The 23,599-nt window shown below is 38.3% G+C and overlaps 1 protein-coding gene across 1 annotated transcript in view; it reads right to left on the bottom strand.

Moving 5' to 3' along the window:
- Positions 1-23,599, bottom strand: part of LOC139145143 (lactadherin-like) — a 41,566-nt gene that overhangs the window by 5,032 nt on the left and 12,935 nt on the right. The window contains exons 3-5 of the mRNA XM_070716116.1: positions 4,240-4,392; positions 3,828-3,913; positions 3,212-3,355 (exon numbers count right to left, since the gene is read on the bottom strand). Of these exons, the coding sequence (XP_070572217.1) occupies positions 3,212-3,239 (28 nt within the window). The 5' untranslated portion in view covers positions 3,240-3,355; positions 3,828-3,913; positions 4,240-4,392. The remainder of the gene's footprint in view (positions 1-3,211; positions 3,356-3,827; positions 3,914-4,239; positions 4,393-23,599) is intronic.

The raw sequence follows: 23,599 nt of genomic DNA, 5'->3' as shown, positions 1-23,599 counted from the left end.
ACGCAAGGTGTGAAACAAAGCAATAATTGACCAAAATCCCAACAGACATCGCACACTGGAAGCTGTCACTTCTTTTGGTGTTTGCCGCAGTGCTCCGGCCCTCTTGCTCCACTCTATGGCATAATCAAATCAGTCTTAGTTTCTCGTGAGCACAAGAAAAGATCTCGTGAGCACAAGAAAAGATCTCGTGAGCACAAGAAAAGATCTCGAGAGCACAAGAAAAGATCTTGAGATCACAAGAAAAGATCTTGTGAGCACAAGAAAAGATCTCGAGAGCACAAGAAAAGATCTTGAGAGCACAAGAAAAGATCTTGAGAGCACAAGAAAAGATCTTGAGAGCACAAGAAAAGATCTCGTGCTCACGAGATAGTTTCTCGTGAGCACAAGAAAAGATCTTGTGAGCACAAGAAAAGATCTTGAGAGCACAAGAAAAGATCTTGTGAGCACAAGAAAAGATCTCGAGAGCACAAGAAAAGATCTTGAGAGCACATGAAAAGATCTTGAGAGCACAAGAAAAGATCTTGAGAGCACAAGAAAAGATCTTGTGCTCACGAGATAGTTTCTCGTGATCACAAGAAAAGATCTCGTGAGCACAAGAAAAGATCTTGAGAGCACAAGAAAAGATCTTGTGAGCACATGAAAAGATCTTGAGAGCACAAGAAAAGATCTTGTGCTCACGAGATAGTTTCTCGTGAGCACAAGAAAAGATCTCGTGAGCACAAGAAAAGATCTTGAGAGCACAAGAAAAGATCTTGAGAGCACAAGAAAAGATCTTGTGAGCACAAGAAAAGATCTTGAGAGCACAAGAAAAGATCTTGAGAGCACAAGAAAAGATCTTGTGATCACGAGATAGTTTCTCGTGATCACAAGAAAAGATCTCGTGAGCACAAGAAAAGATCTTGAGAGCACAAGAAAAGATCTTGAGAGCACATGAAAAGATCTTGAGAGCACAAGAAAAGATCTTGTGCTCACGAGATAGTTTCTCGTGAGCACAAGAAAAGATCTCGTGAGCACAAGAAAAGATCTTGAGAGCACAAGAAAAGATCTTGAGAGCACAAGAAAAGATCTCGTGAGCACAAGAAAAGATCTTGAGAGCACAAGAAAAGATCTCGTGAGCACAAGAAAAGATCTTGAGAGCACAAGAAAAGATCTTGAGAGCACAAGAAAAGATCTTGTGATCACAAGAAAAGATCTTGTGCGCACAAGAAAAGATCTTGTGATCACTAGAAAAGATCTCGTGCGCACGAGAAAAGATCTTGTGATCACAAGAAAGGATCTCGTGCGCACAAGAAAAGATCTTGTGATCACGAGATCTTTTCTTCTCTGCACGAGATAATTTCGTGTGATCTGAAGATAGTGTATCATTCGCTTATTATCTTTTCTTGTGTGCACAAGTCGAAATATTTTTCTATAATTTTGCTACAGTTGGTCTTTTTGTCAATGAATTATAGGCCTAGACAAAATTATATGACAGAATGATTGACTTTTTACTTCATGCAAATTGAAAATCGAGAAATAACCATAATTAAGTTTAAATTTGTTGGAGAGACAATTTCGACCATAATGTATCATCCTCACAGCATTATCAACCTATTCTAATATTTTATAGAATTTAGAAAATTTGATTTTTAACAAATGGCTAATCACCAAGTTGATGGATCAGGTATAAAGTTAAAACTTAGGCTATGAAAATGTTGACATTTATAAACTTGAATATTGAATTATTCATTTCCTGAAAGTTATGGATTACAAATAAATGCTAAATTTGATCACACTTTCAATGTTCACTATACGATAAGATCATGTAACATTGTGTAAAAATGAACATATACAATTTAAAGTTGACATTGATCAAAGTAAAAGTAATATACAAATATTGGTAGCACATTATATTACTGAATAGAGTACTATCAACTAAAAACAGTAAATGTACTTGACTGTGTAATTGATAAAGCATTATTGTTGATCTCGGCAGTCGAATTTAGAAGCCATCCAAACCTAATTTTGGACAAGTGAGAGTATAAATCAGATCATAAAAAACATCGCTGATTCCGTTTATTATATAATTGGCATGAGATTTGAAATTGTAGTGTCATATACTGCGGCCTCTGATACATAAATTTTAAACTGTATGGCCGCAAAATGCAAGGACTGGAATTTTACTCCCTAGGTCAACCACAAAAGAACGATAAATTATCTTGTGCTCTCAAGAAACTATCTTGTGCTCCCGAGATAAGTTTCTCGTGATCACGAGATACTATCTTGTGCTCACGAGAAACTATCTCGTGATCACAAGATCTTTTCTTGTGCTCACGAGATAGTTTCTTGTGCTCACGAGAAAGATCTCGTGCGCACAAGAAAAGATCTTGTGAGCACGAGAAACTATCTCGTAATCACAAGAAAAGATCTCGTGCGTACAAGAAAAGATCTTGTGATCACAAGAAAAGATCTAGTGCGCACAAGAAAAGATCTTGTGATCACAAGAAAAGATCTTGTGCTCACGAGAAACTATCTCGTGAGCACAAGATAATTTTTTTATTTTTTACTTTCAAACATGTCCCTTACGGGCTTTCATAGGTTAGCGAATGTGATAGAGCGTCTATAAAATCTCTCCACAGAAGCATTTTAACCATTATTAGTAACAAACGGCAAAATGAAAGGAAATTCAGCTCTTTCCACAGTCAATTGTAAGAATCAAAAAAAAATATCGTTCAGGGCATGGTGTATTTGTTGAGTTCGTTATTTTCTATCAAACGTTTACTGTACTGATACAATAAAATTAGTTGGAAGCCATACAATTATTTAACGTTAGAATTCCCAAAGGCAAGATCTCATGAGTTGCCCAGACAAAGTGTGGGCATGCTCCATTGATGTTATGTTACGGTACACTTGTTAATGCGCCTCGGAGCTGATATTCAGATTCTCAAAGTTTTAGTGTACGTTTTTGGTCTACCACTTGTAGGGGGTTAATTTTAAGCTCATGGAGTGTGACGGGCCATTTTGAATCAATATCACGTGTCAGTAATTTAGGTCTCAAGTACAACATTTTGCACGGTGATCCTTGATTTTTATTTTTGATTTCGCGAGGAAAAGGCTTAATGTTGTCAGAGGAAATTTGGGCGAAAGTTTAAGTCTTTTAATTTCGAGGCGGAAATCTAAAGACAGTCATCTACCATTCTACAGGAACTATAATGAGGGTCGCCACACTTACCTATTTCCTTTTCACAGATGTAACCCATGCGATCCGTACAAGTTACATCGTTCCATTTTCCATTCCACTCGTAGTGAAAATGAAGACAATCTTATTATTACCATTATTGCTTGGTTGGTCTGTCTTCCAATTGCTATACGTAATCTATTGGGTATGAGAATTCCTATAACAATCATATGTGTGTTCTCCCGTAACGTAATCAAAAAGATTAAATTACACGGCGCTATTTTACTGATAGGTAAAACGTCCCCTCTGTGAATAACCAGATGTCTCTTGCGAAAGAAAGAGCAGAACAGGAGGGAAGCAGTAAAAGAGAGATTAAATTACACGGCACTATTTTACTGATATGTAAAACGTCCCCTTTATGAGTAACCAGATGTTTCTTTGTGAAAGAAAGAACAGAACAGGATGGCACACGCCAGACAACTTGAACTGATCCGTTAGCTTAGTTGGTAAAGCATCCAAACTAAATACTCGGAACGTTGGTTCAAATCCTATATGGGTCATTTTTCCAGCCCAAAAATATTTGCAGAGTAGAGACAATCAGATGCATTTGTGTAGCAGAGAGAGAGAGAGAGAGAGAGGAGAGAGAGAGAGAGAGAGAGAGAATACTTACCAGGGTACCATCTTCCCACTTCCAAACACCTTCCTGTTCGATATCGTTAGCACCGAGCCACATGTGTACTTTGCCTTCAGTGTATCCTGATATAAACGTTGGAGAGAGAGTTCATCGTAAAGTGGAATCAAGGCTCTGAGCAATCCAGATTTGTTTAAGGATATTTAGGATAGATATCTAAATGTTATTGAAGAGTGAGTTGATAGTAAGTAATCCTCGATAACAGTAAACAGATTTGTGAGGAGTTAATACATATTGAGGCTAATATAGTTGTGTTGGACAAGAAATTCTGTTTGAAGTAAACAAAATGACATCCAAAGAAATGGGACTCCGCTGAATACCTTACGGACAAAACAGTATTCAAATTACTATCAATCTTGATTATCAATGACTATGTACAAGAATGACCAACCTGTCAGCCACAGGTTTTCTTCAACATTATTTATCTTTGGGAGTGAACCACCCAATGCAATACACACAGTCCTTGCTTCATGGTATGTGTACAGTGGGGATTGGTACGCATAGTAGCATTTCCCGTTGAAGTAGTCCCAACCAGACTCACAGGCTGTAATGTACCACACAAAAGACGTTCGCCTGACATGAACTGAAAATGCTACCATGTTTCAGTAACATTGCAGCTGTCTATAATTTTGCCATAAGTTTAAAGCTTCATTGTAATTGTTACTGTCAACATCAAGGACAATATTCAACATTAATTCAAAAAATCATTAAGTATATAAATATGTACTTAACTGAAATGAAAGTACCGAATTTCTGTGACTGCTACCATCGTATGACCACGTTTCATAGTAAGTGTAATTGCATTTGGTAAAGTCCTTCAAGTTTTATAATATATGGTCAACTGTTAAAACTCATATGCAAATTGTTAATTAGCCGATGCGTAAATGTACAATGTCATTCACTGCTGCTTTACAACTTTATCATCAATTTACATAGTATTTCATCAATTATGGTCAAGTACTTCGAGCCAGAGTAGTAAAAAGTATGTGTACTTTTGAGATAAATCTTGTTTTTTCCTACAAAACATCTTGTTTTTTCTACATAAACATCTTGTTTTTTAACACAGGGAACTCCCTCTTACGCACATGCGCGTAAAGAGGGAGTTCCTGAGTCAGCGCTAGCTATGACTGCGCCTAACATCAATATATACTAAAAATAATTCCTAGAACTGCTCCAATATGCAGTAACCGTGTAGACGGAACGGGCTTTTGTTATTGATATAGCTAACAGATGGTTATCTAAAAATAATCCAGTGTGGTATGTATAGACATGAAAGCTGCTGGTAGGTCCCCTACATGAAGTGAGGGTGACCTCACGTACGTGGACAGTCGGCACTGACGTCACTCATTGACAGATTACTCATTGTAATAGCTACCGGAAACTGACGTCAGTGTTTTCCTGGTATTTCAACATCTGTATAGAAAGAAATAGTCACATTTCAATAATGGACGGAGACTCTTCAACACAGACTGGCACTTTCAAGCTCTACAGATGGATTGGAGTCCAGAAGCCCTGAATGAGTGAATTAGGAGTGCGTGATATAGTTATTGGAACAATTTTTTAACACTGGCGTGATGAACAGAAGTTACTGGACCTTGTACTACTTGTACGGTCAGTGGTTGGCCTCTACAGTGTACATGTAATTTATGTGCAGCTACATACCCTACCGGAACCGTAGGGATGTTGCGCAATACCCCTATTGGGACGTTTCCAGTGGGACTTTCGCAATACCGTTCCGGTTGCTTAGTAACTTGTGATGTCATGATTGAGATGAAACATTCTAGGTTTCATATCCATTTAATCCATAATGTCTTAGGTATCTTTCCAGCGGTGGACTAAATCCTTCTTGTTTTTGTATTTCTAGTGCCTGATGAAATATGTTTTGAATAAGTTCTGACCCATTTTCTGTTGTTGCGGCTTTTTCTTGTATTTGTGTAAGCAGCTGTTTATATTGGACGTAATAATGTTTATACTTTTCTCGTCTTTTTGCTACACCAGTTTTTCCTTGTATTACCTCAATGACAACACCTGGTATAGGAGTTAAAGCTAAAAGAACTGGTACTGTCGGAATTGCTGCTATTACAGCAGAACTTACAAGAATTCCCTTAGTAATATTGAGAGCCATATCAATTCGACCCATTAATTTATAACTTCGTCGATATGCAGCACTTGTTCTTTCTATGTAATCAGCCAATTGTTCAACGCTTTCAACAACTGAGATGTGCATTTTTTTACTGTATATGTAAGGGGGATAAAAAATAATTGTAGTAATATAGAAAGACAATATGGCAGAAGGAGGAGAAGAAAATATACCACTCCAGGATTTCGATGATGCAAATTTAAATGATGATGACGCTACTGCTGAAACATACTTCATAGACGATGATAATGCCCTTGCAGAAGCTGATCCTTTCCTTGCTAGCCCGCAGGTAGATCCTTCGACTAAACTTGGAGTAGAACTTAAAATACAAATGGCTGAACAATTCTTAAACGAGAATAAAATTGAAAATCCGGCAGCACGAAACGAATTAATTTTGAATGCTGAGATTAGGGATGGAAGGCTGTATTATAAAAACCTCAGGCTATCAAAACTTACAGGACGTGGATTTAGATCGCTCGAGACAGTAAAAAGAGAAGAAGGAGGATATGAATTTGTAAGTAAAGTATACCAATGGAGTGGAGTCGAATATCACTCTAGCGCAGAGCCCGAATTTGTTAGTTCAACATTGTATTCTGAAGATGTGAAAAACGATAAAATACCGGCTGAGAAGATGACGCCAGAAGACATGGGTATATACAAAGATGAACTGACATTCTTACGGCAAGATGCTTCCGGTAATGCAGATAAAATACAAGCTTTTGAAAATAAAATCGAACAATGGAACAATCTAAACCCAGAATATAGAGCTATTAATGATGAATTAAGAATTGCGAATATGCGTCTTGGTGAGCTTAACAATGAAAAAGTTAAAATAAGGCTAGAGAAAAGAGAGGTTGAAAAACAGTTAAAGGAAATTCCTGAAGATCACACCCAGGAAAAGAAAAAGCCGAGAAACTACTAGCTGAACTCATAACAAGAGAAGCTAAAATTGTTGATCGAATTGAATACGAACATGGTAAGATCAGTGAGGCACGTGAAAGTCTGGCTACTACTAGGTCTCTTCGTGATGTAATTTCTGATCCAGAATTATCACTCAGGCTGAAGCTGACAGAGTTATTTAAACGAAATGGTATTACAATCGCTGCAATACTGACTGCCCTTGGAATGACAATATCAACAATTGCCCTGGCTGTGACTAGAGGAGGAGGAGGGGGAGGAGGAACTGGAGCAAACACAGGGGGAACAGATCCACCCAAAGTATACACAAAAGCGAAAGAAATTGTAAAGCAATTTGGCGAATGGTTAAAAACATTGGCCGCAAAAAGTGCTGCTGCAATACCAGGTTTAATCGGTTCCCTTGTCAGTTTTCTATTAAAAACAGCGGGATCGGTGGTCGGATTTGTTGGAGAACAGCTATGGATATTTTTAACTGGATTAACATTAGTCATTATAAATAAAATTATGTATTAATACGGCATCGACATGTTTGGTGAAAAGAATATTGCAAAGTTTCTTTCTAAAAATAAAGACCTGTTTGGTTTCTCTGTCGAATTGGAATGGTGCAAACTTCGGCGGGTAAATCGACATATCCTTCGAGCAAATCCAGGTGTCCGACTCAAAGATGATAATCTGTATCATAACATTTTAGCTTTCGTGAAGGAATGTCAAAAGACTAACTTCTTTAAGCGACTAGAATTCATAAACGTCTTTCAGGAGATTGACAATGATGAAATGGAAGTCCAACATTTACAAGAATATTGGGTTCTTCGATTGATTCGCGACACAGGTAATCGATTTATCTTTCAGGCAGACGGAAATATTTATGTAAAGATGTGATTTTTGAATTTTTTCTTCTAAGTTATTATATACACGAAGTGAAACTTAAGATGTGATTAATTTTCTTTTTAACTGTAATTTCTTTTTTCTTCACTACTATATACATTACACGAAAAATGGGGTACGATAGAACATTATCACAACTCCCTCTTTGGTAAATCATTGCTGAGCTTTTGTAACGATACAACTATTTTGTGTCAGATAATGTCTTACTGCCAGAAAATTCTTTCACATATGTTAGTGACGTGCATGGCACAACATCCTGGCTAGATCATTGTATTTCTTCATACACAGCTCATCTTTGTATTGAGTCTGTAGAAATTTTGTATGATGTAATCGTTTCTGACCATTTCCCACTTAGTATTAAGTGTGACATTGGTACCATACCTTCATGTGAAAGTAATGACTCTGTTAAGAATGATACAGAGGTACGCTTAAACTGGTCCAAGGTTAGTACTAATCACGCAATGAGTATTATGTGAATTCAGATAGGCTTCTTTCTGAAGTTGATATTCCAACGGAAGCATTATGTTGTAAAGATATTCATTGTATAATTCCAATCATGTTGATTGTATCTTGAGGTTTTATGACAATATTATTGATAGTTTATATGTTGCTGGCACTAAAACCACCCACCAAAAGTACGAATTCTAATATTCCAGGGTGGAATGACAATGTGAGACAGATTCATTCTATTGCACGTGATTCGTTTAAGCTCTGGCGTGATTCTGGTAAACCCAGGACAGGTCCATTGTATGACCTTAAACGCCGCACGCATGCGCAGTTTAAGTATGCTCTGCGTCTGTGTCGCCGTAATGAGGAACAGATGAAAGCCGATGCTATGGCGAAAAATCTGTCTTCCAGCAATTATGACAAATTTTGGAAGTCTGTTAACAATACTAAAAATTTGAGTAGGCCAAATAATGTTAATGGATGTACAGGTGATGCAAATATTGTTGAAATGTGGCGTAACCATTATCATGATATTTATAATTCTGTAAACAATAATAGGGATCAGGAATTTGTTTTAGATGCTATGAACAGTTGTTCACTGCAAGACAATTTCACTGTATTACCAGGTGACATAAGTGATGCAATTAGTAAGCTACAGACTGGAAAAACGTCTGGTTCAGATTATCTTGCCGCTGAGCACTTTATATTTGCCAGTCAGAAAGTTTCTGTTTTGCTTAGTATGTGCTTAACAGCTATGCTTGTCCATGTAGTTTGCCCTAGACGACTTTCTAACACTATCCTTGTTCCAATTATCAAAGACAAAAATAGTGATATTACAGATAAAAACAATTATCGTCCTGTTGCACTTTCCACTATTGCTTCTAAAATAATTGAACTTGTTTTATTGCGTCACATTGATTCTTATCTGGGAACGACTGATAACCAATTTGGTTTTAAGTCAGGACATTCCACTGATATGTGCGTCTTTATTTTGAAGGAAATATCAATTATTATAGACAACATGGTAGTAATGTATTTATTACATTTATGGACGCCTCTAAGGCTTTTGACAGAATGAACCATTGGACGCTTTTCAAGAAATTAATTCAACGTAAAATTCCCATTTACCTTGTCAGATTTCTTGTCAAATGATATCGAACTCAAACTATTATTATTCGTTGGGGTACATGTTTATCTGAGGGTTTTACTGTCACTAACGGTGTAAAGCAAGGTGGTATTTTATCACCAAAGCTCTTTAATATCTATATTGATAATTTGAGTGTTCTCTTATCAAACTTGAATACTGGCTGTAATATTGGTGGCATTTTTGTTAATCACTTAATGTACGCGGATGATATCTGCTTGATTAGTCCTTCTGTCAAAGGTACACAAAAGTTAATAGATCTCTGTACTCATTATAGTGATATTCACGACATCATTTTCAACAGTAAAAAGACTAACTGTATGTGCGTGTTTGCGAATCACAGTAAGATTCGGCGCATTCCATGTGTGTATCTGAACGGGGTTAAATTAACCTTTGTTGTTAAGAAAAACATCTAGGGTTCGTGTTAACTGACCATTTCAGAGATGATGATGACATTGAGCGGCAGACGAGATATTTTACGTTGTAGCGAATATGCTAATGAGAAAATTCCACATGTGTACTTTTCATGTTAAATGCATTCTATTTAAAGCGTTTTGTTATCAGTTGTATGGGGGACCAATATGGAATAGCTATTATGCAAATGTCTTGAGAAAATTTGAAAGTTGCTTACAATAATGCTGCACGACTGTTATTGGGTTATGAGAAACGGAGCAGCGCGAGTCTAATGTTTGTATCTAACAGAATAAGCAACTTTGATGGCTCTTCTGAGAAATCAGATAAACAGCCTGAGACAAAGACTTTTGAAAAGTAGCAATGCAATTGTACGAAATGTATGTAAATCATTGTACTTCAACTCAGAGATGGTAAAACACTGGAATAAGTTACTCTATGTTTAAATGTCTGTTTAAAAAGAAACCCATTGGATTATGTATGTAGATATAATCAATTTTTCTATCTTTTCAACCATAATTTAATTTTGTAACTGAATTTTCATACTATTGCCTTATTTGACTATTATATGGACGCTCAGTCCGAAATAAAGATATAATAATAATAATAATAATAATTATCACCGAATTTCACCAACCGAATATCGAAGGGAACGAAGTCAGAAAGAACTCATCATGTGATTGCTAATAATCCAAGTGAGGCAGATCCAGGCCAGACACTTGACATACGATGTCCAAAGTTAGAAAGCGGAGTAGTACTAGTTCCAGATACTTTTGACCTGGTTTTTGATCTCGAAGTAACAGGACATGAAGATAACCGAGTAGTTCAAAATGTTGCAAAAAATTTGGTGGAGCGTATGGTTCTCAAATTTGAGGGTCAGCCACTTTTCAATTTGAATAGATATAACCTTCTTGAATGTTATCGCGATCTCTTTAAACATAAAAAGGAGAGAACGAACATGACACTGTACGGAATTCAGAACGAAAATCTAAGAAAATTGAGAAGTGGCGCAGCCGATGCAAATGCCGACAGGCTTTCAAAATGGGACGATCTTTTACTTTTCGACACATATAAAACAAAATATGCTATTCGTCTCACTCACCCCCTCGTAACAGGCCATGGAGTTGCATATCCAAAAGCGTTAGGGAGTCATATCGAATGGGGAATTACGTTGGCACCCGCCTCCCAATTACTTGTTAGTAATAATGTTGTTACACCCAATTATAAATTAAAAAACATTCAAATGGAATACGAAACAATAACTGACCCCAAACTCGCGATAGAAACTGCTGGTTATTACAACGGTGGAAAAAGTTACCTTTACGAGCATATACATCATTCTAGAACAATCCCATTCAAAGAATCAACCACGGTTATCAATGAAAATATAAATGTACCACGACGTAGCATTAGAGGTATCGCTATACTCTTCACTAAAAATCAGAATCAGTCAGAACTTAATAGCGAACTTTTCTTTAACCCATCCATTGAATCTGTGTCTGTAATGATTGAAGGCATTGCAAATAAAGTGTACGCTCAGAAGATGTTACCAAGACAATTTTGGCGAGAGGCACGACGGTATTTTGCTGAAGATAAAGATTGGTGTGAAATTGATATAGATGAAGTTGATTATTTGAAGAATAAATTCTGTCTGTTTATCGATCTGCGTAGTTTTAAAGATATTGAATTTCATGGAAATGGTCTAAGAGTAATGAACACAAAGGATGGAATTCAACTTGAGATAATAAAAATGGACACTTCAGTAAAAGTTGGCGACGACGCTCGCGATGATAATATATTTGCCCACGTTTATGTTATCAGTGATGCAATGCTCGACATTAAGAATAGTAAATTAGATTCTTTACAATTTTAAACCGTAACGTAGGTCATTCCTATCGGATCTGTTTCTGCCAGCCATTCGCCCGTGTCCAGATCACATAACTGCACACGCTTGATATCATTTGGTGCCATCATAATTTTACTACGCTTTTCACTACGGATTTCTCCAGCCTTTTTCCGTACAAACTGTACAAATTGTGCCGGCTCCGGCTTCTTCCCAGTTTCAAACAAATCTTTATAATCTTCAAAGTTCAAATGTTTTCTAACACAAACATCTTTTATCCCTTTATTTTTTTTCGTCTCGGAAGTTGGAGTTCGAAAAGCATACACTTTCGAGCGTATGCCGATAAAATCAAGAATAGGTACACCATTCAACTCATCTTTAAATTTACCTATCACTTTTTTATTAATCTTCGGAACTCCCATCTCATCTTTCATCCCACTAGTATCGTAGATCGACTCCTTACCATTCTTTTCCACATCTTCCCGAACTATATCATTGAAAGTTACGTCCGGGGAGGGTATCGGCACACTGTAAACAAAACTGTCAGTATCCATGTAGGCTAATCGTATTCCAGGGAACCGCTTTCGAAAGTAATTGTAATGCTTCTCATACATAAGCAGCTTAGAAAGTTCCAGTACTGCGGCACCAATAAAAACTGGCTTTTTATATTCATATTGATCCCTTTTCAGTTCCAGTAGGACACTGTCGCAGGAATCTCCACCCTTTTCGGAAGTTATGAAAGTTATATGTTTCGTCTTTGGATTATACTTCTGAATCTTTTTACTGCCACTATCCGTACCGTTCCGGTCCGAAACAAATTTAAAGTCTCTGTACTTTCGAACATCCTCTATTGTCTTACCGAACATTGCATTATTCATCAGCTTATAGAAATTCTTTTCAAAATCTGTCGTCCCCTTTGTCCTCATTTCAGTGTTAAAGTCAATATATTGTTTGAGACACGGAGTCTCATCGAAAGCAAGCACCCGATAAATCTTTTTCAATCTCATTCCCATCCGAAGATAGAATTCCAGCAACTTGTAGTGTAAGATGTATCTCTCTCTGTCCATAAGACTTGTAATCAGTCGACTGCCCTGCCTCGGAAATTCGTAGTGATGCGGTGCTAATGGCAAATCGCTGTGTTCTTTATGTAATTCGACCGGATATTCTAAGTCTACTTCTAGAAAACTTGGTGGAAAGGTGGCGCCAGGTCCCCACGCTCCGCCGGCTCCGCCTCGGGCCCCGCCTTCCCATTCCTCCCACTCTTCCATCGTCATCCAATGAAGTCCGCCCGTTGGCATTGGTTGACTCATTGCCCATCCGTAAAGATTATTAGCATCGAGATATTTTATTTCGGTTAACGGCTTCTCTGGATCGTAATTCCCACCAGCTGCCCCAGCTCCGCCAGGCTCGTCTGTAGCATAAGCTGGATGATTTGTCTGTAAATAATGAATATTACACTGACTGATGCCGCCTCTAATTCCCCTTTGAATGAAAGTCATCTGCTCAGCATCTTGAATGAGTTTAAACTTATTACCTGTGTAAAGTAACATAGCATCCCATGTCAAGCCGGGCGCTGACATGTAATGGGCCGGATCTAACTTATATGCCCCTAAACATGTGTCACGGAAATTTTCGAATATATTTGCAAGAAGTAGAACGTCAGTCTCACAATAGAATTCCATATAGTCTTTAATTGTTCGACATCCAACTTCGTCCCACACCTTCAATGCATGTTCATAATCAGACTCAGAAATCCCCTCTTCCGTCAATTCGCTATAAAACTCCCCCCTCTCCGGGAGCTCCTCCTCTACCAGTCTGTCAACTGAGTCTAAATATTCGTAGGGGAAGAAACCTTTCACCCGCTGAATGTCCGGGTATGAAAGTGGTACTGCCGTCCATCCGTGGTCCGGCACAGTCTTTGCCAAATTAGCGAGCGACCCCATCATCAACTGAGCACTGTCCATAAACTTTATAGAAAAGAAACGTTTCTTTATCTCCCTCTTCCGATTCGGCCACTCTCCGCCGACAACAACTGAGGCACTAAAAATAAATGTTTTCGAGAGACCCATAATTCCTCCATTGCTCGTCTTAGCTATGATTTTAGGCTCTGGTCCGGGACCATCATCTATTTCATGTAATTCTTTCAAAATAAAAGAACCATCGTATCCCTTGAGGTTGTGAAAGTAGATAGGAATAGTTCTCGACGGGCGACATCCCTCGCAATAAAAGGTCGCCCCCTCCTTCACTACTCGGTATCCTGCCGGCTCTCCACATGCAATACAGACTGGATTGTCGTAATTAGAAGGATCTTTCATCGGTTTTATTTTCCAATAATACGATTTTGAATAATTCTCAGCCCGTTCTTTCATATCCTTCAGAAAGTCTGTAACACAGGAGAGCCCCGTGAATGTTCTTTTACCATAAACGGTGGGCCGCCCCGGGTCCACCCCTCCCCACCGTTCCACCATAACATACGAAAGACAAATTGGAATGTGTCGGCCGGTCCCCTTCTCAATAATTGCCTCAGTATCTGCATAGACGACGTAGGGGGCGGGGACCTTCTTCCGATGTCCTTCGAATTGACATACTTCCTTAGGAAAAACTGGCTGGGCGGCGTCTGTTCCACAGTATACCTGATGTTTTTCTAATTCTTCTGTTGACTTAAAACCTCTTTTACAAACCATACAAATACACTTCTGTCTGCGCTCATTCTTTCGATTAGTATGAGAATTAAGAAGACGATTTAACGAAGTAATTGGCACGAAGTGACCCCCGTTCCCACCAACTATCAGTAATATATTTGCTACCCGATCCGCTCCGCCGGGTCCCTCGGCTCCGCTATATAACACAGTTATGTCTGACGGGGCGGGATCGGACTCATAGATCTGAAACACTTGAAGTTTCGTGCTCGGATTTTGCTGCTCGAAGCGCCCGAACACGGTCAGATCAGCGGGCGTGGGCATGGGTATTCCATCCCAACAGTAGTCAGCAATAAATTTGTCAAACGTATTCCATTTTCTCCTTACCTGACCACATTTCTTTTTGCGAAACTCGGGATCGCTCAACTTTATACTTGCTACGACGGCATACTGAAAACAATTCTCGGCCCCCACCGGTAGAATAAGTTCGCTCACACAATGCTTATTTTTTAACCATCCGGGAAGTTGGACTGCGCCAGCCCCGGCACCGAGTAAAACTTCTACTAGAATTACTTCAAAATTAAGTATCTCCTCGAGAACGAGGCCAGAACCCTCAACAGCTTCAATTGTATCAAGCATATCGTCGTAGCGTTTTACTAATTGTCGTTTCACATCCGACCCTCCTACCAACCCTTTTGTGTATGTATCTTTTAATTTAACAGGCAATGTACGATTTTGTGTATTACCAGTTTTCGGATCCGATAATTTGACTTCCATTTCAGTATAACAGAGTACATCTTTCTTTCTTTGGCCATACCTTCAATATCCACCAGCTCCCCGATATCCTTGACTCGCTTGACTTCAGGAAATTCTTTTCATAAAACTGCTCCCTTGAATGCTGTATGTAATCGACGGGCCATAATAATCTTTATGATATATACTATCCTAAAATTTTTAAAATGAAAAAATAATTATTCTATGATAGGTCATCAAAATCCACTATAATATTTTTGTCAGCATTTATTTGTTTATATATCTCGCCTAATCTTTCTAAGTCGACTAGTTCTTCCGCATCTTGAATTTCTGGTTTATTAGGCGCAGCACAAAATAACCTTTCAACAGTGAAAGAAAGAGCACGCTTACTTAAGCGCGGTTTAAATGCTAAGAATTCTATCTTACTACCTTTCCGGATATTACGAGGTACAATAGCAGGATTTTCTCGGACTGGCAATGGGCTCACTGCTTTAAAACCGCAGTCAATTTCTTGAACCATATCAATACATGTAGCGAAATCGGAAGTGTTTCCCCCTCTTTTAAACAGAAATTTAAAATACGCAACTGGCTGCGCCCCGCTCCCTCGCTTCTGATACACTTTAGATGGATTGTAAAATCCGGTAGTATTCTTGGAGTGAGCGGCTAGGCTTGCAGCATAACTTTTAGCAGTGCTTGCATCGAAACTTTCACCTAAGGTACGGAATACTATTAAATCAGTAAACTTTTGAAGACTCGGTTGCCAACGGACACACATTTCATCGCATGTAGCAGGATCTTAGAACCGTACTTAGGGACTGGTCAGTTTCTTCAGCCTGGGGGGGCCGGTGGATTCATGGGGGGGGGGTCACCCTGTTTTTGACTTTGGTGATGGGGGGGTCACCATGTTTTTGAAATGCCCAATAGGGGGGTCAGTGTGTTTTTGAATTTTGACACAGGCTCATCATTGCCTAAAATGCTAGTGTCAGCCACAAATTTCATCATTCAGTTGTATTTTTCGGCGCGCCCTTCGGGCGCGTAACTATAATAATCAGTCATATTTTTCAGCACGCCCAACTTTAACATATCAAGCATACATACATCAGAGATATCTGTATGTTCAATATTTTTCAGTGTGCTCTTCAAGCGCATTACTTTAATATATCAGACATTTTTAGCTACTATAGACTATAGTCTATAGAAGCTATTCAGGGATGGGTATCCGTCCGGCGTCCGTCGTCAGTCTGTATGTATGTCTGTATGTATGTATGTATGTATGTATGTATGTATGTATGTATGTATGTCCGTTTGTGAGGCGTCCGTCCACTCAAATATCTTGAGAACCGCAGTACTTACTGATTTGATATTTGTTGTGTAGATTAAAATACGATTTTGAGAAACTATTTTTTTTAATTTTTTGATATTGTTGAAAATAGGCAAATTAATGCCAAAAAAGGTGTTTTTGGTAAAAAATCTTCTTCTTCATAACCGCTGGTCAGACAGCTTTGTTATTTGGTATACAGGTCCCTAGGGGTAACCCAACTTAGACTTGTTCAAATTGTGATGAAATATGCAAATCTGTATTTTTAAGGAATTTTTTTGTCATTTTTGGTCAAAATTTGACTTACATTGTATGTAATTCTTGTACTGTATAAACCCTATCAATTCACCCAGAAAAAATAATTAATATGATTTTAAATAATTGAATTAATTAGGAAATCATCAAAGCCAAAATAATTTTAGTGTAGAATTATCAGAAAGTTCAACTTTTTTTGACAGTTCATAGTGAAATGCTTACCATCTTGGAGGATTAAAACATGTAAAGGCAACTTTCCTGAATCCCAACTTTGACATATTCTGAACCGTCATTTATTGTGCCCTGTATGTTATCTAAAAGAAATTGCTCAAAATAGTCAATAGAGATAGAGATAGAGATAGAGAAAGAGAAAGTTCTAATTTCCATTTATGGTTGACTTGGTATTAAGGATAAAATAAAATTACTTTTTGAGGAAAAAAATAGAGTGGTCAATTAAAAGAGTGGTCAAAGTGATAGGGTTTTTATGGTAAAGCTGGGCTGTATAAAGATTCCTCATGTGCTATTTATAGCAATTATGCAATCGGTGTAAACAGTGCAATGAAAGTGTAACATGATTCCTTATAATGCTTTTGATGACCTTGAACTTCTTAAGTTTCAAACCTTTGTCTCTTCAGTGTGCTTTCTCTGAGTATGTACAGTCTCAACTTATTAAATAGAACTCACAATGTTAATCAAAGATATCCACCTTCTTCATCAATACATGTGTCACAAAAGGTTATTCTCTACATAACTCACAGAGCTCTGTCAACTGTTGAGTTGCTTGTTCTTTCAAAACCGCTGGTCAGACAGCTTTAATATTTAGTTTACTTGTCCGTAGGATGACCTTAGTGAGATAATTTCATACAGTCAGGAAATACTTAATTTTGTATCCATGTCTATAGTAGCTTCAGGGACTTTGGCCCTATGTTTCAGCATGCCCTTCAGGTGCATGACTTAAATATACCAGGCATATATATCAGAGATATCAGGATGTTTCATATTTTTCGGCGCGCCCTTCGGGCGCCATTCTTGAATAAATCAGAGATATCTTGATGTTTGCTAAGTGAAAGTGTACCATTACGAAATCTGCATTTCATATGAAAAGGATGACAAATTCTGTTCTCTCTATGACAATTCAGTATGAGAAAGCAACTTGCACAAATATTTCACAATATATATATTTGATACAGTGACTTATTTTAGAGATAGAAAAATGACAAGATATCTTTCCTTCTCATTGATACAATTATTTTCCTTTGTTTCACAGGTTTTCTGTAGAAAGATGCTTTTTTATGAACAAAATAACAGTTAAAAAAGGCAGTTTTTGTCATTATTAGCTGTGCTTTTATGGTTTCAATGTTACAAGAAAAGATCCTCTCAGACACTGTACACATCAGATTTGGCTAAAAAAGCTCTCTATGGCTCCTCAGGAAATCTAATTGGATGGTTGGCAAGTCTTAACACCCATCAAAGTTTTTGATTCACTGCTTTTTCCTCTTTGATATTAATGATTGACATCCATTTCTGTACAACAGTTCAGGACATCTGGTTAAGCATAGAAAGTGTGAAATACATTCACAGCTCATTCAAATACAGCTCATTCAAAATGTACTGTATTCAAACTTTAAGATTGACACTTTGAAAGTCCTATCTTACAACTGACATGTCAACAATTTCATTAAAACATAGAATGACTATTTAAAATATAAATATACCGGTATGTAAAATGTAAAATATAATACATACATACATATATATATATATATATATATATAATATATATATATATATATATATATATATATATATATATATAATATATATATATATATATATATATATATATATATATATACATGACGACATGTCCACCTTTTTTTTACCTATGTCGCGCCCCAGGGGGGGGTCACCCTGTTTTCGAAATTTGGAATAGGGGGGTCACCTGTTTTCAAAATTTGGAATAGGGGGGGGTCAGCCACTTTTTGACGTCGGCAAAAAATAATCCACCGCCCCCCCCCCCCCCCCAGGCCGAAGAAACTGACCAGTCCCTTAGGTCCGATGGGGAAACTACTTCTAGCTCACTGTCCTACATATATAATAGGATCTACCAAAGATTCGCCAAATATGAGTTTGCCGTCACTGATTTGAATATTGTTTTCTCCGGTTTCAAGTATTTTTATTGCATTTGAAATAGAAAGTATTGTCATTGTCTTATCGTATATATCTTAATAAAATAATTTAAAAAATTTTTTTCTATGATATAGTATCCCCAAAATGTCATACATATTCATAAATGGACCAATTGGAAGTGGTAAGAGTTACGATGCAGTAAATTTGGCGGAGACTCACGTACCAGAATTTGACACTAGTTTTTCCAGCAACATTGCCGACTTTTATAATGGGCGCCACGTTTCGATTGCTGATTTTCAGAATCAGTTTATAGAACATACTCTTAGTTTACAATGTCAGGCTGGGGAGGGTCTCCCTTCGGAACGCTACATTATTTGTGACTCTTCCATAATTCAACATCTAACTTTTTCTCGAATCCGAGGCGTGGCAGCGGAAGAAAAAAAGATTGTTTCTAGAGCATTTGACCATTTACATAGTTTCATTATCATATTCAAAGATATGCCTTGGGATTATTGCAGGCGGAATGTGTTGACTCGAGCCAGGTCGTACGAAATAGCCGCCTTAAAAGAACTAGAAGAGATTCACAACAAGTTCAAACAGACTTTCTTAGAAATTTGCCACGACTACAGGCTTCCATGTTTGGTAATTCATCAATCTCTTACCCCCCTCCTTCTCAAGAATATACTTAATCCAACAATTGATACCGAGACAGTCGGACCAGTAGAATATCCACGAGCTTTTGACTTTGGAATTGCATGGAGCGGCGGCAGCCAGGGATTTTTAATAGACGGTTTCAGCAAGGAGGAACTTGAAAAAGCTTATTATCCACCTGGTCAAGAACAACTAGAACAACCTCGAGTCTCACTAAAGAACCTACACAAACTTCTTAACGCTTGTGAATCTGTGCACTCTTATAATGCTTCTTTTGACTTACAGGCACTTGATATGATGAAAAGGGTGGACTTTAAAGTTACTTGTCTATGGCTCATGTCAGTTGTGTACATTATACTTCAGCCAGAACTTATAGATAAAGCTGAAAAAGGGGGACTCGAAAGAACGGATAAGGGCAACATGAGAAGTCGCTTTGAAGATCTTGCAAACTTAATATGTGGCTCTGGAGGATCCTCCCCTGTACCACCTCATCCACATACGGCCGAAAAAGATGCAGTAAGTGAACATTACTTACGACAGTACATGATAAATACTTGGCCAGGTGGTTGGAAGCGGGGTGGTAAACTGACACTTTCTTCTTTCAAGAAATTAAGACTTCCTCCATGGTACTTATTGAATAACTTTCGTAAATACTTACGTTAGTACTTACGTAGTACTTACGTTAGTACTTGACAAGTACCAACACAGGAACTTACGAAGTACTTACGTTAGTTCTAATAACATTTTCCTCTGGCTCCCAACTATTGAAATTTTCCGGATAACCTTTCCATTTTATCAGATAATATTTCTTTCCTCTAATTTTTTTCGTCTTCAAAATTCGTTCTACTCTGTACAGCTCGTCGGCACCAGCAGCGCTCTGAAGTTCATCAGAATAGAAAGTGCCAAGTATTTCCTCTCCATTCAGATCTTTTATTTTGTAAACTGGCGGCGTTCCCAGTCCAGCTGCGTACACAACTTTTGAAACCACGAAAATCTCCTCTGTCCAATTTGGTAAATATCCTTTCTTGAAAGTGGTCTTGTATTTTGTAATTCGGACCCGTTCTCCCGGCTTGAATTCAGGGGTGGTGCCCGCGGCCGCCAACTCAGGACCGTAGAGTGTATAAAATGCCTGCCAATCGTTCTCCTCTGTGACATCAACGGGTTTCATTTTGATACTTCCGTGTACGGTGTTATTGTAATTCTCAAGAAGTTCTGGTAGAATAGAAAGCCATTCTCGTGTCTGTTTATATGTAAAGTATTTCCACATCATCGTCTTAAGAGTCCGATTAAAACGTTCAACAACGCTAGCTTTTTTGTCACTGTAGGTGTGAAACCAATGAATGCCTGACTCCTCCAACCACCCCTGCATTTTTCGATTAGTAAATTCCCGTCCCTCATCTGTCTGAAGTTTGTCGGGCCTTCTCCCGGATTTCTTAATCACGTCTTGTAGCGCCTGTAACGTATCATCAGCCGTTTTTGACTGTATCGGCCTGGCCCATGCATACTTGCTGAGTACATCGATTACTGTTAGCATGTATCGAATGTTACGATTCTCTTTTGCGAACTGTGAAGAAAATCTACAAGATCAGCTTGCCAAAAATTGTCTATCGATGTTACGAAAACGCGCCGGCCCCTTCGGAACGCGCCACGAGTATGAGGTACCGGTTTATGTAGATTATAAGTTAGCTGAGTTTTTAACCACTCCTGCACCTCTTTCTTAGTAACGTGGAGTCCGCTGGCATGTGCTGCGTCATACAATTTTTGTACACCTCCAAAACCAGTTTTCGGGTTGTAATATAATTCTCTAAGAGTTCCTTCAGTGTTGCCTTCAGGTCCTATCGGCGAAGCCATAATTGCTATATTATACGAAAAATTTTATGCCGTACGGATGCTGTAAATAAAATACTAGTTTACTGAATTTTGTATTTTGCAATCGACTGATTAGGGAATCTGCCTTCTGTTTTGACATCCTCATTCCATATTCTTTTATAATAGTCTTGTTGTCTGTCTCGCTCGGTGTGAAAAATAGTACTAACATCTGTATGTTTTCCCTGAATGGTTTACTAATACTAGTATATTGTTGAGTCAGAACCCAGACAGATAATCTGTCGTGTCTTGAGCTGAAAGCAATTTTGACTAAATTGTCACTGCGCTTCTTTATATCTTTGGACGCGGCGCAGTCGTCGAGTACTATTAAAGTGTTTGTACCGGCCCATTCGTTCCGTACGTAGGCTAGTGTATCATCCACAGCATCGATGTCGCCTGGAAACGCAAACACTTGGTCATCGGCGAAAATGAATCTTTTATTATATGTTTCATTGTTCATGAATGTCGGGCAAATGAAAACTATGTATTCAAATTTTTCTCGGTACGGACCGGTGAGGAGGTCCATTACAAATTCTGTTTTGCCAGAACCTATCGGTCCAGTTATAATCATGTTGAATGGCGGGGTCGCGTATATTGTCATCGGAATGGATCTATATACTGTAAATAAATGTAATGAATATTGCTAAAGATAACAAACCAATTTTACCATATTCGTGAATAGGGTCTGCGCTGGTCACGGCTGCTGCCTTCCGTTCCGAAGGCGATAGGGCCTTCGGGGACCGAATCCGACTCGTGTCATTGTGAGGTGACTCTCCGGGCTCGTCCTGCCACTTCACAGGATCCTCCACCCCTTCCATCTCATGTATAGCACTTTCTCGAACTTCCGTGTTTATATCACCATTCACCCCGAAGACCATAGATTCTGTTGCGTATTGCAATTCATTATTATAACCCGAGATTGCCGGGCCCGAAAGAATGACCATCTCAGACGGTAAGAGAAGTAAATTGGGCGAAACTGCCATATCAAGTTTGACACCAGTATTCATTATTGTGTCTTGATATCGCCTATAACTAATTACTTTGTCGGTATTACGAATTTCATCTTCGAGGAGAACGCCAAATTCTTTTCGAACTTGCTCTGCACTGCCAGTATCGCCCACTATGGTACTTCGAATATTAGCTTGTGCACCAAGTATGCAATATACGTAGGCTTCAAGGCTTTCATTGAGGCGGGCGAGACCGGCCTTTGTTAGTCCCGAGTCTCCCTTCAGAGGAATGAAACTATTGTATTGACCATCCGATCCATCATTTCTAAAGAAATAGTAGTGTGGTCGGTCTTTGTCGGACAGTACATGTTTTTTCTTTCCAAAAATTGTATGTGTATAGAAAACGCCTCCGTCGGAGGAGAGGAAAAAGTCATGACCGTTGTATACAGCGGCAGGCTGTCAAACAGGCCCACGATTAGTGTAATATTCATATCCATAACCAAGACCCTTATTTTGACCTTTTCGATAACGAAAGTCGGACTTCGTTGGACTTATATTTCCAAATTCTGTACATAGAAGTTCATATTGGACGAGATTGTACGGATTGTCGCCAGCTTTGAAGGTGGGGGTATCGTCTGGAAGTGCAACGCCCATTTCGTGAAGGATCCTACGTATTGTAAAGTATACATGGAAACGGCAGAATGATCGTATTTGCGGAGGAAATTTCTTATCAAAGAGATGGGCGAATGATATACCACAACCAGTAGTGCTACACCATACAGCGAAATTCAGTTGCTGGTCCCAATATTTCATATGCGGGCTGCCCAGCCAGACATTACTTTCTTTCGCTGATCGATGAGTGATTACGTTATCTTTGAACACATCCCTTGGATGAAAAGTAAATTTTTCTGTGCGGTGTTACATATATTTCTAAGTCCATGAGAATAGGTTTTATTCCTCCATTCGGTTTGGTAGGAATATCAGCATGCTGTACTGTCGGTACGCTCGTCTTATTCAATTGAAAAGCAACTGGGAATAGGTCTGTACTCATTATTTGTGTTTCTATATACATATAGATTTAAATAGGAGATTTAATGAGGAGAATTTTCGGAATCCCTTCGTACGTCGTAAGGAGTACTAACATTCCAGACTATGTTAATACTTTATTTCGGATTCAGGTTTAAACGAATTTTTTATTTTTTACTAAGAATAGATAACATACTGCAAACAATGGAGAATTTAATAAAGACATCGGCAGCGGCAAATACAACAGTGGCACTACCAACCGCAGCGTCGGACGCTCGATCCATAATAGAAACAAAGCGTGAAAAAATACTCTGTGTCATCGCAAGTGGTCAAAGTAAGTTATTTTTTGGCAAGGAGTTTACAGTTAGAGAAGTGGAA

This window comes from Ptychodera flava, chromosome 12, assembly GCF_041260155.1.
Source record: "Ptychodera flava strain L36383 chromosome 12, AS_Pfla_20210202, whole genome shotgun sequence".
Classification (NCBI taxonomy): Eukaryota; Metazoa; Hemichordata; class Enteropneusta; family Ptychoderidae; genus Ptychodera; species Ptychodera flava.
This window is presented reverse-complemented; position numbering and strand designations above follow the sequence as displayed.